This window comes from Bos grunniens, chromosome 10 (assembly GCF_055505025.1).
Source record: "Bos grunniens cultivar Pamir isolate PY7600 chromosome 10, Bosgru_T2T1.0, whole genome shotgun sequence".
Taxonomy (NCBI): domain Eukaryota; kingdom Metazoa; phylum Chordata; class Mammalia; order Artiodactyla; family Bovidae; genus Bos; species Bos grunniens.
The window spans coordinates 16,237,967-16,251,650 of NC_141174.1; the positions used below are offsets into that span (position 1 = coordinate 16,237,967).

Here is a 13,684-nt window from a genome sequence, read left to right on the forward strand (position 1 = left end):
TCTGGAGTAACGCTGCATGCCCTAAAATCATTTAATATCTGATGAGTTTTCTTTTTTATTAAGAGATTTATCTGAGAGTAACAAATTTATGCAGGTTTGAAGTCACTCACGAGATAATTTATCAGAGTGAATTTCTGTTGTCTGTTGCTGTTTGGGCTGCTTTATTTTCACTTCTTCCATCGTTTCAGGATGATCTGAAATAAATAAATACTGAGCTGAGGTTCTGTCACTAATCAAACACTAGAGCACCACTCTACACATAATTTTGTTTCCAGAATATAACGCAACTAGTAATCAGTGCCAAGAACTATTGCATTTCTCACTGCACTTTTCCAAGGATGGCCATGTCCATATCCCTGTTGAGTGGGACACCAAGCAAATGATTCCAAACTAGCCTAGCTAGCCCAAAGCCCAGCTCCAGCTGACCAAACCAGGGAAAGATATGGAAAGCCAGGGCAGCGATCCATGGACTGCCAACAAACTAGGACCTGCCTGGGAAAGACAGTGAGGGCGGTAAAGGGGCTCCCCCAGGTGGCGCTAGTGGCCAAGAACCCGCCTGCTAACGCGGGCCATGTAAGAGACACGGGTTTGCAAGATTTCCTGGATGAGGGCATGGCAATCCACTCCAGTATTCTTGCCTGGAGAATCCCATGGACAGAGGAGCCTGGCGGATTATGGTCCATAGGGTCACAAAGAGTCAGACACAACTGAAACGAGTTAGCACGAATGCCAGGGCAGTAAGATGCCTCTGTCAAGAATTCAAATTTGCAGAACTAAGAGACTAAACTGGTTGGTGGTACACACTGGAGCAAACAAGTCACAACACATACGGACAGGGAACTGCCAAGAGATGAAAATAACAGCCCCAGTATTTGTTGGCATGATATCTGAATATCACAACAGCTCTGTATCTTAATCTCAGTTTTCCTTGAATAAGTTGAGTGAATTTGCTTATTAATCAGCATATTCAATAAGAAAGTCATTCTAGTAACATCAATTTCCACTGTAATAAATCAGGTTTTCTTTTCCTACTACAGAATTTTGAAACAGAACAGCCAGAGCTAATCATATATACTTAGAGAAATAGTCCCAAAATCTTTTCTCAGGGCCAAGTTCATACAAACACTTAAGAAAGGCCATTTTACAGATCATCTTTCAGAATGAAAGAATAAGGACATATGAATTCTCTTCTTTCCACCACTATCAGCAGTGGTAATACTGTCACACACTTGTTGGCTCATGTTTGAAACAAGAACAAATACTATCAAATGTCATAATGTTGTTCCCTTGATTGAGGCCTTCCTACTGCCTGCCCAGAGTTAATCTTCATTGGAATTGCTAGGTATAAATGTTACAGTAAGTCTCCTACAGACAAACCTTCAAGTTGCAAACTTTCAAAGATGCGAACATGCCCCTGTATGCCAGCTGCTGTACAGTTGTTTAGTTGCTAAGTCATGGCCAACTCTTTCGAGACCCCATGGCCTGTAGTCTGCCAGGCTCCTCTGTCCATGAGATTTCCCTGGCAAGAGTCCTGGAGTGGTTTGCCATTTCCTATTCCAGGGGATCTTCCCGACCCAGAGATCCAGCCTGCATTTCCTGCATTGTCAAGCGGACTCTTTACCACTGAGTCACCAAGGAAGCCCTGTTGTACAGTACTGTGCTTTTTCAAGGCACTGAACTATAAGATTAGAAATGCTTTATTTTTTGTGTTTGTTTTCTATGTGTTATTTGTGTGAAAAGTATTATAAACCTATTATGGTACTTAGTTGGGAACCTAGGCTAACTTTGTTGGACTTACAAATAAAATTGGACTTATGAACACGCTCTCAGAATGGAATTCATTTGTTATGTAGGGGACTTACTGTATTACATAAAGGTAGTCCTTAACACATGAACCCCAGAATCTCTGAGGATCCACCTGTACAAACAGGTGCTGCTAGTATCTGTTGTCAGGGCTTCCCCAACAGTGCCAGGGGAGAAGTTACTATCTGAATGCCAAGCTAGGACCTCACCTCCCTAGGTTAGTACACAGTTCCCCTTCCGTTACAAAAACTCCTCAGTCTCCCTTTCCTAACACTGTCATAGGATCTTTTCAGAGATTCTATCAACCTTCTTCCTGAATTTACTCATACGACTTCATCAAGCAGACAATAAATATTATAAAGTCAAGAACTGTGACGGTCCTGGTTCCCGCTCTCTCTAGCAACTACTATTATCATAACGTCTGACACTTAATAGGTGTCTATTTAAAAATATGTAAAAGGAATGAATGAAAACATGAATAAACTAGCTTTAGAACTTAGATTTAGGAAAGCTCAAAGAAGAGGGTGGACTCAGAAGGATTTTTGCTAATATAATACTTCAATTATACAGTGAGCTAGACAGGCTTTTAGACTAGCCCCTGCAGCTAATCAGTTTTGAAAACATTAACACTGCTTCCTCAGGAAAACGTACCCTACATTTTAGATGATCAATTGTCTTGGCTCTTTCCACATTAGGCTATGATCACCTTAAGAGTAGCAAAGAAGTCTACATCTCTGAATCTAGTGGTTAGCATACTACAAAATTAGTATATTGATTATCTGTGTCTTATGCTCCCATCTAGATTTTAAATGCATCTTATACTTGAAGCACAAGCTTTGTTTATAACTGAGTGTTGCTGTTATTTTTTTTTAGATCATATGACATGGGCTGGATAGTTTGGTCCACGTCAGTTTCAAAATCCCCAATCCTGGAGTTCCCCAGCAGTGAGAAATTTTTGAAATGTTGTGGGAACACTGGGTTATCACAATGACTGAAGGAAGACAGTAGCATTTAGGGCTTGTGACTAAGGATATGAGACATCCCACCAGGTATGTGGGAATAATCCCGCACAACAAAGAATTCTCATACCCCAAATGCAAATGGTGATAAGCTGGAGGAAGCAAAAGAAACGTAAGGAGAGTGAGAAGTAATCATCAGGAGAAGCAGAAGAACGGAGATTAAGAGCACAAGCTCTGAGTCAGGAAGACTAAAGTTTGGATTCCTGCTCCACTGGACAGTGCTGGGCGCCCCTGAGCAAGTCACTCCACCTCTTTCAGCTCTGTTTCCTCATCCGTAGAGAAGTTTTATAATAGCACCTACTCCATAAAAAATAAGATCATGTCCAATAAACAGTAACATGAGTTCTCACAAAATGTTAGCTGTTATTAGCTTGTCTTGAACTCTCTACTGTTAATTTTCATAGGAAAAAAAAAGTTTGAACATAACCCTCTTCCACTTTTAGGACAAAAACACACGGCTTCCTCACTCTCCCACCCCCACAACTACAAAATTCCACCACCTTGGAGTCTATTAGTGCTTAGCAACATATTATTTTTGGTTCTCCTCTGCACGTCTCACTTTTTCACTTGTTCTTCTTATTTTTCATTAATTAACCAACATACTTACCACCCTTTGCCCCGCTATCAGAAAAACTGTTGCTGTTTTTGGAACTTTTTGAGTGCGTCCCCAGGAAGACACTCGCAGACTTGTTTTTTTGGGTATAAAAAGTCAACACCTCCTCCAGTTCAGCCTCACTGAAATGGGGAGAAAAAGGATGGTCAGAACAGGAAGCTCTTCTGGAAAATCTTTCCACCAGACTTTATTATGGAAATGGAGTAAGCTGAAGAAGGGGGAAATGAAAAGCACAAGCTGAAAACTCCCTATTAATAGGTAGTTAAAACGGAAAATAAATGAAGTAGTCAGAAAATTTTAAAGCACAACAAGGTTTTATTTATTCCACAGTGAATTTTCTAGATCTGCACTGTCCAATACGGTAGCCACTAGTCACATGTGACTATTTATATTTAAATGAATTAAAATTAAAGATCCATTTCCTTGGTTACATAGCCACATTTCAAGTAGTCAGTAGCTACAATACAGAAAGTTCTACGTTCTAAATCAGGGGTCAACCAGGAACCGACTGTGGGCCACAACTGATCAGCAGTCTGTTCCTGCATGGCTCCCAGCTAAGAATGGTTTATAAATTTTTTAAAGAAGACTATGCTATAAAGACCACGTGGAGTTCACTAAGTCTGAAATATTTATTATGTGGAGCTTGACAGTTTGTCCACCTACCACTTCTAGATAATTGGAGTATATTCACTAAAGGAGTCACTTTGTCATAAATAAGGAGATTCACTAGGGTATCCAGGGAAGATTTCCCTTACCATCTATACAATGGAGATTGAAACAGTCTCTAGGTAACTTCAAATATAGAAATTATATGCATTTTTTATGAACACCCACAAAATGAAAAGCATAAGGAAATAGAAGAGGGCCTGTTTACTAGAACTCTTGCAGTAAACATATCATGTCTGGGTTTTTTAACACCTGTAGCAGCTCCTCAATGGCCTTTGCATTTTTTTCACAGAGCCTGTCAATGTTCCAGATAAGTGACCTTCAAATAAGCAAAATACTCCTGCATCATTACAAAGAACCTATATCCCAGCTTCAGAATACACTGCAATGACAATCCCAGAAACTGCTTCTGTGAATCTCAGGGTAAACTCCAAGGTCTCCAAAGCAGCAAAGAGCCACCAGAAAGCAACTCGAGAAACCACAAAGATCTAAAGCTGAGGGTGCAAACAGACGAGCGCCTCTGCCTGTCAGTGTGTTTCATTTGGCCCTTCCCAGAAAAGGGAAAGACCGAGGTGGGCCAAGATATCAACTGCTCTATACCTCCTGTCTTACTCTCTGCTCATTTTATAACATGTTTTCCTGCCTACTCCTGCGGGTAAACTGAATTTGCCAACGCTGACACACACAGGTATCCATGTCCCACCTCAAATGTAATAAAAGAACTGATGCTACTGCATATTTCCAACCATCAGCACAACCCACCATCAGTAGTAAATATGTTCTAAAATACTTTATCTCCAAGTCAACATCACTGGTTAACAGTACATATAATTAATTTTTAGCAGCCAAATAGGCCTGGTAGGGGAAACACTCTTCACTTCCTAAAAGGTTGCTTTTTAGTTTCTTTTTTTTATATTTCAGAGATTTTGAAGATGTCTAGGAAGAACTAGAAATTAATGTTTTAACTTTAAAAGCAGCGCCACTTTCTGAACATAATCCAGCCTTTCTTCTTTGCTATTTGCACAATGGTGAGGTAAGAAACTACTTCTTGCTTTGTTTCTATACTTGCTTTATCAACCGTATTCCTCAAGACCTAAGAATGTCAACAAAATAACATTACACAATTATGAACTCCTATAAAATGATGTTTGTTTGTTGTACGTTTAAGCACATGATCCTGGGGCTATAATTAGCTGCATACAGAGTATTACACACAGATCACACTATGTTGGTGGTTGATAAATCACCACCTGACTTAACGTCACAAATCAACAAAGAGTTGATTTTCTACTGCTTTTCTCCCCACTGGGACTTTGACGACTGAAGACTAACTAAGGCAGATTTACACATATTTTATGCTTTATTTTAGTAGTTTTGTCCAGCCCTCTACTTAAGAAAAAGGACAGGTCTTATAAAATTAAAAATTAAATGCCTTTATTACTTCTTCCTTTGCAAACACACTGTAAATGGACAAAGTGGCCTGGCTAATTTGTATTAAGATAGAGAGCTGAATGTTGATATTTTCCATCCCTAAAGGCTAACCTTAAGCATGAAGGACTTGTTTTATTTTATATAAATTAGGCATAACCCTCATAGTACTGAACAACTGCCAACTCCTCAACCCACTCAATGTAGGCAAAATGTGGTCATCTCCACTGCATCAGTAGGGCAGGAATAAATTCAGATCCAGTAAACACTAGAAGCCTCTAACTTCAAATTTCCAAAGTGCTCCCTCAGCACTTTAAGTGGTGTGTACTTTGAAGGCTGTCTAGAAATATAGCCCAGATGCCCAGCAGCAGTGTTTTGATAACTGAAACCATGACAACTGCCAATAACTGGCTGAGATATGGAGACACAAAGACTATGAACCCTTTTTCTCTTCTTATAAGTGACTGTACTCACATCCACGTTAGAAACAAGAGAATACTGGGAATTCAATGGGGCAGTGTGGAAGACAGAATAAGATTCTAGTTTATTAGTGGAGAATGTCTTCTACCTTGCTTGTCTGATGAACTCCTGAAAGTTTTCCGAATTCACCCCATCTTCCTCTTCTTCCTCAAGTTTCTTCTTTGATTTCTTTTCAGCCATTTGTTCTGTTTCCTATCCAGCCCCCAATCCCAAAGAAAAACAAGATAAAACTGACTCCTGATAAATGCATAATTCATCATCTGGTTTCATTATCACTGGGTCAATTTGTCTTTATAGAAAAGACATCCACTTCTTCAATGTCCTTTGGCCACCTATAAACTTGGTATATTATTTTCTGCCATCATTTCATGAAACATTTTAAAGTTTCCAACTCAGAGTTGCAGAATAAACATAAATTTTTATCATGTTTTTACTTATATACTCAGGTAGCCCTGTGAAAAAAAAAGACCTTGTTGATGTCTGTGGTCACACTTGAAGCATGACAATAGAGACACTGTTATTTTGTTACAATTAGGAGGAGGAAAGCTCAGACTTGGAAGACACTTCTATAGCAGCATCCAAATTGCATAAATTCTTCACTTACATAAGACAAAATTCTCAACAGAGCTAGAGTAGCTATGCAGCTATGGATTTGTTGTGTTGATCTTGTACTGACCATTCCACACATTCCACAAAAGCTATTTACATTTCCAGGACTCAGATTTCCTCTCTGAAAAATGGGCACACTCCCAGCTCCTCCCACTCCAAAATGACATTTCTAAAGTATTCTAAGACCCTTGGATAAAAGATGCTTTGCCAACTAGTTTCACTAAATAGTCAATTTTCTGGGCTTGGTTGTAAAACGAAGTCACTATCTAAAACGTTCTAGAGAACAAAGTATAACTCTCTCAGGAAACAAGACTGTGTCATTCCATTAAATCCACAGTTCAAATTTGTTCTCATATAGTCAGTTCACCACTGTCTCCAGGCACAGTAATGACAATGCAAATTCACACAGCCCAGGATTCATCTCAGATACAACAGCACTCAAAAGGAATATGCTTCTGCATGAGAGTGAACTATGGCCTCTGGGCCTTCACAAGTAATAAGTAGCTTTTCAGACGAGCTGAGTTAAGGAGTGAGGTCTAACTCCCCATAACCGTCATACACAGCACACAATGATGCTAGAAGGGAAAAAGATCCTCTTCACCCAGCTGGACAGAGGCTTCTAGCCTGTTTCTGACAGTGGGTGGTGATCCAAAGCACAGGACTAACGGATGAACCACCTACCTTGTTGTACACAGAGATAAAGTCACCCAGCTGGTGGGCCAGGATTCTTCTGCGTTCCAGAAGTGCCAGTCTCCGACTGGGTAATACCATCCTCAGTGAGTGCTGGAGGTTACTTGATGCTCGCTTGAGGAAACGAACCACTAGCTCCTATAAATTAGAGAGCCATTGGGGAGAAAAAGAAGAGATTGTGCTAAGCAACAGAAGACAAGCTACAAGGGGATTATACAATAGAGAGCTAAGAAGAAGTATACTACACTCTTCAACAAATAAGACCCAGAGCAAACATATTAGGTATAACAAGAATACAGCCAGACAAGAACAAAACAAAACAAAACAAAACAAATGTAGCATCTTCCCTTAATAAGCTGACAATAAGAAAATAAAAATCAAGTCTGTATGCAAATATCTATGTAATAAAGTAATAGCTGTAAAAGTACCACTACTCATATATACAAAGTACTACAATAATCCAAACCGCAGCCATCACTTCTAATAGGGTGATCAGAGAAAAGTGCTTAGGAAAAGACAAAGGTAGCAGAAACTAAAACCTTGGAAGCACAGGAAGTCATCAAAGACGAGAAGGGAGAGAAGGAATACAGAAATACTGACACTTTGAGGTAGGAAAGAGGAGGAAGAATCAGAAAACAAACAATCAGCAACAACAAACCATGACAGAAGTATTAGAAATGCACGAAGAAATCCAGGAGAAAACAGTGTTATGGAAGCCAAGGCAGGAAGGTACCCATGTCACAAGCTTCCAAGAGGCTGAGTTGAGAAATGACCACAACTACTTTCAGCACAGTAAAGGGAATGGAACAAAGAGGTTAAGGAATGAATGGATAATGAAGGATAAACGTGAAGAGGAGAAACTCCTGACTTAAAACGTTTAGTGACAAACTGAAAGAATTGTTACTAAGCTTGAAAGGCAATAGCTTTTTATTTATTGATTTTTTCTTCCCCAAGAATAAGCATGCTTTTAGAGTTGTGTGTTGGCATGGGGAGCACAGTGAAAAGTCATTAAGGGGTAGAAGAGATACACCTCATTTGAGATGGGGCAAAGGATTTTGAAATCTGAATAGCAATCAGATCATTCAACTTGGATCAGAGAAGGCAATTCTACACCCACCTTCCTCATAAACAAGACCACTGCCACAATCACCAGGTAATGGGTGAGGTTTTGCTGTCTAGATAGATTTTCATTTGGGAATGCACAGAATTGATACTAAGTTCTGCAGTGATAATCCTAAATATTCCTATTAAAAGCCCCATTGAAATCCTGGGTGAATTCTAAGCCAGCAGCTGCAATGGTTATTCTCTTCTGAGCTATTTTTCTTTTCTTCTTGAATTTGATTTTGGTTCATTGTTCTTTCGTGCCAATTTACTCCAACATAAAGAAATAGTCTCATTACCAGAGGGTTGGATTTCATAGTTCCACTCTGTTGTCTTTACTATAGGGTGGTTTAAGCTGCTATACTAAAACATTATTTTTTCACAGTGGAGCAGACAAACTGACTCTCAAAAAGGCAGTTTCAATTTTCCACTTGGAAAGAGCAGAGCTAACATTTTCCACTGATGGTTGAAGAATTATTCACAACACACAAGGTTTTATCTCTGGGTTGCATTGGCTACTTTAAATTCACGAGTTGTTTTCTGGGATATCCATCATGTTTTTATAATAAGCCCAGCATACTGTATGCCTCTCATATGCGGAGAACTGAAAATTACAGTAGGGTCACCGTGAGCTGGCCAAAGGAGGCAGCTTTCTCAGACTTAGAGGTCCCTCTCCTTTCAGTGACAGATCTCTGTGGTAAAAAAGTAAAGAATGGCTGTGGCTTCTTCTATAAGCACTGACCTTTCCAAAGAGCTTGAGGCTTCCTGTCATTCTGATCCAAAAAGGAAAACCTTGCTAGAATATTAAATTTTAGGCAGGTTCGAATGACTTATGTATAGTAAAAATCATTACACAAGTTTGTTTTCAGTAATCTAAGAACTTTATAAAGTAACAACTAGTAAAGAAAAAAAAAGTTTAACTGGAGGATGGTACATTCTCAGAGGGCCTGTGATAAAGTGTTGACTTTGAAAGAGGTAACTCCACCCCTTAGGGTAGAAATCAAATGCCTTCCGATCCATGGAAACAGTGCAAAAGGAAATCATGCACAACTGTAACACCTGAGTCTAAGTTCCAGGTTCACCACATACGAGCTACAGGACAACAGGAAATCATGCACAACTGTAACACCTGAGTCTAAGTTCCAGGTTCACCACATACGAGCTACAGGACAACAGGAAATCATGCACAACTGTAATACCTGAGTCTAAGTTCCAGGTTCACCACATACGAGCTACAGGACAACAGGAAATCATGCACAACTGTAATACCTGAGTCTAAGTTCCAGGTTCACCACATACGAGCTACAGGACAACAGGCAGGCCCCCCTTCTCTAGGTCTTTGTTTCCTCATCCGCAAAATGGGGATGACAGTGTTTATCTTAAAGAGTTAATACAATGTGAAGCTGCTTGGGAAAGGACCCTGAAAATTGTTATCCTCTTCTAGGGCTTTGCATAGGCCTGACGTCTAATGAGGACTCAGTTTCCATTTTCAGAATGAAGAAAACGGACACCTCAACGCATATTGCTCCAGATTCAAGATTTAATTCATAGTAAAGTAAGAGAAATCTATAAGCTACACCGTGGAAGGATTCCTTCTCCAGAAGTATACTGTTCTGTACCTTAGTATAGGGAACCAAGAAAGAAAGGAATAAAGAAAGAAAGAGGGAGGTAAGGGAGAAAGAGAGGGAAGGAATAGAGAGAAAGAAAAAAGGGGAAACTAAAAAGGTTCCAACAAGAAGAACCTCACCATCTGTTCATCCTCTTTGGCAGCCCAGCTGGCACTGAACGTTTGACTTCCACTGTCTTTCATCAGGCGGATTTGAACATGCTGGAGATAGGCAGAGAATGCTATTCGGGCCTGCACTTTGCTACAGAAATCCAAAACAACACACCGTTATGAGACAGAATGGTGCACCAACCAAATGCGTGCTTGCCTTTCTCAATGTGGCCTTTGAGGATCCTTCTATTAGGATGGCTACGAAAAATGAAGCCCATCATACAGTCACTGAATAAAGATTCCTTCTACCCAGCACATGAGATTTCTGCTTTTTCTATTTAAAGAATGAGAGATGAAGAATTCTACTTATTTTCTCATTATTGCCACATGGGGGAAAAAAAATCAAACAAGAAAAGAGATTCATCTTTTCTACTCTTATCTCTTTGAACTTTTAAACAACTTTCTTGAGGAAATGGACAGGAAAGTACTGACTTTTCGTAAGAACCTTTGTATTGATACAGAAAGGCTTTTCTGCCTCTGTGCTTATGTGTGTCCCGTCACTTTTGTCATGTCCGACTCTATGTGACCCCATGGGCTGTAGCCCGCCAGGCTCCTCTGTTCATGGGATTCTCCAGACAAGAACACTGGAGTGGGTTGCCACGCCCTCCTCCAGGGGGTCTTCCCAACCCAGGGATCCAACCTGCGTCTCTTACGTATCATGCACTGGCAGGCAGCTTCTTTACCACTAGTGCCATGGACCCTTTCAGTTCAGTTCAGTTCAGTTACTACAAAAGGATGGCTTTTGTTATGGCAACTGATTCTGGGTGTGCGAAATCCTCCAAAGCTGCAAAGAGATAAATCTTACGAAGGAACTTTTGAGACCAAATTTTAAGGTCAGGCTTTTTTCTCAACTGCAAGACGGGAGTGGCTGGAGCCCAGAACAAATGAGCGAGATCCAACAGAGTCTGGTGCAGAGGCACTGATGGGCTAGGACGAGCCCAGATGTTTGGTGGGAAAAAGACACGTGTGCATTCAGTACAGAGCACCTCAGCGACAACGCTGAAGAACCCCGCTGACTTCCGCTGGGGCCCTAGGCAGGCAACAAGGGAATTTGACCAAGCTAGCCTTCAGCAGACAGAAGTACCAAGAAACCACTGGTGACTTTCACTTCAGCTGCGAACTGCGGGAGATCTGTTTTCCTTCAGGAGAGCTTTTGGTTACTTCAGCTGCTCGGCCTTCTGACATACTAGCCAAAAGTACGTCAGTGAGGATTAGAGCCCAACACAAGCTCTGTTTACACTTTTCACACATGCCGTCACTGAATGCTCTCTACTCACTGTTCCCCAAGGTCAGGACGAAGGACTGGTCCAGAGTAAACTGGAAATCCTAGAGGGTCTCTGTCTAGCTTCTGTGTGTGTCGGAAGGGACAGAGGTAGATCTGCCTTTCAAGCAGATCTTGTGTTTGTGAAACACAAAGCTGCACCTTTGTCACTAGTAAGAGCAGCGTAGGGGAGCACAATATGATTTTGAAATGTGTATTTTCAAACGTTTCTCATCAAGGCCACACTTAAAATCCTTGTTCTGGAGACCATATATCACTTTCCTCTCAACCATTCCCATAAGCTTTCCCTCCAACAAATTATTTTCAAGTCAAAGTGAAGGGGAAAAAAAAAAAAAAAAAAAAAAACCTCTCCACTTTGGCCAACAAATTCACTTGCAATATAATGAGCTACAAGTGTCATGTTTCAGATACCTGCAAATGTAGCAACATACCCAATTTTATCGATTATTCCTCTAATATTAAAATACAGAAGTCTTTGGATAAAGGAATTATTGCTTGGAAGTTGAGATTTCAATCATTATTTTGTGGCATATCATTGTTGTAAATCAAATGAACAAGTATTGAGTTTTCCATTTCTAAAAACCCCACTAAGAGAACTTCCATGGGGTCACAAAAGAGTTGGTGATGACTTCGTAGCTAAACAACAACAACAAACCTTACTACAGAGATCTGTGAGATGTTAATCCTGAGGTTGTGCCCTAAGGTGTTGGAGATACTGGTCAGCTAGAAATCTGCAACAAACAAGCCAAAATGCTAGAATGATTTACACTGGAGAAATCTATTTTTAAAACATAAAAGCCTTTGTAGATCCTCAGGATACAAAATATACAACTAGTGGGCTGGGGCTTGGAGTCTTGAAGCCTTGCCACGGACCACCCCTCAGATCCCTCAGTAGCCGCTGAGATATCCCATACAATGAGAGGCAGCTCAGGGGAACAGAATTTGAAAACCACTGATTTATACGAACACACCCTGCAATTATAACAGCTTACTCATTGAAAGTGAGATGTGTGAGATTTAGGAGTAACTAATTTATTTCTACAACATCTAAGTAGAATGTTACTGCTGAAAAGGACCTTAGAATATAATTCAGTGGTTTTGAAATGTTCCATTTCATTCAGTGGATTCTTCTTTCCCCTCTAGAGAGCCCAGTCTGAAAAACCTGTCCATGTCTAACCTGATCACGTGGCCTAATGGAAAAGAAAACTGAGACACGCTGACTTGCCCGTGATCACACAGTCAGCTGGTAAGCAATGAAAAGTCACAGCCAAGTCTTCTGACAGAGCTCAGTGTGCTCCCCACTAACGGAGCCGTGCTCATTCTCCACGCACCACTCCAAACCTCAACCTACCCTCCAACCCCCTAAACACCAACAGCACCCTCCAGCCTTGCGCTTTAAGAAGTGACCTCCAGCTTAGAAAATAAAGGCCACTGTGCCTGAACACTTACACTTCCTGACTCTTTAACTTCTAATCATTGCATTCAACCCACAGTGCTTTAGGGGCTTCCCAGGCAGCTCAGTGGTAAAGAATCTGCCTCCCAGTGCAAAGGAAATTAGAGACGGGGGTTCAATCCCTGGATCAGGAAGATCCCCTGGGGTAGGAAATGGCAACCCACTCCAGTATTTTTGCCTGTACAATTCCATGGACAAAGGAGCCTGGTGGGCTGCAGTCCATGGGGTCACAAAGAGTTGGACATGACTGGGCATGGTCGCACGCCTAGTACTTTCTTTCTGACTTAAGATGGCGAGGCACCCCTCCACTGGCCTCTTTATACCTTCCTATACGACAATATATCCATTCCTGTATGTATCTTTAATTCTTTTACCATCAAATCCTCCCCCTAATCTATAAATCAGCTCCAGAATCCCTATCTTAAGAAATCTTTTTTCTCTTAGCCTGCTCTCTGATGAGTTCTCACCTTCCTTTCATTCATTGTCAAACCCTCTGAAAAAGCCATTTCACACTTGCTTTCCTATTTACTCAGCTCAGTTTCTCTTCTATCCACAAAGTCCACACCCATGTCATAAATGCAAGAGACTGTTCAGAGGCCTCATTCTAAACTGGGCTGCCCGAGGCACTCACTCTTTAGCTTGAAACTCTCTTCTTGTAGCTTACCACCCTGTCTCCTCCCACTTTTATAGCCATCTCTCTAACTGCTATTTCCTGATCTCTTACTATAGAATGTTGGTTTTCTCCAGGCCTCAATTCTCTTCC

General features: G+C 40.8%; 1 protein-coding gene across 50 annotated transcripts in view; it reads right to left on the minus strand.

Moving 5' to 3' along the window:
• The window catches only part of TTLL5 (tubulin tyrosine ligase like 5), a 316,623-nt gene that overhangs the window by 193,844 nt on the left and 109,095 nt on the right, over positions 1 to 13,684 (minus strand). For all 50 annotated transcript variants that reach the window (XM_086319545.1, XM_086319536.1, XM_086319563.1 and 47 more), the window contains 5 exons: positions 10,157 to 10,277; positions 7,300 to 7,446; positions 6,098 to 6,201; positions 3,430 to 3,557; positions 111 to 194 (listed from right to left, as the gene is read on the minus strand). In XM_086319545.1, the coding sequence (XP_086175671.1) occupies positions 111 to 194; positions 3,430 to 3,557; positions 6,098 to 6,201; positions 7,300 to 7,446; positions 10,157 to 10,277 (584 nt within the window). The remainder of the gene's footprint in view (positions 1 to 110; positions 195 to 3,429; positions 3,558 to 6,097; positions 6,202 to 7,299; positions 7,447 to 10,156; positions 10,278 to 13,684) is intronic.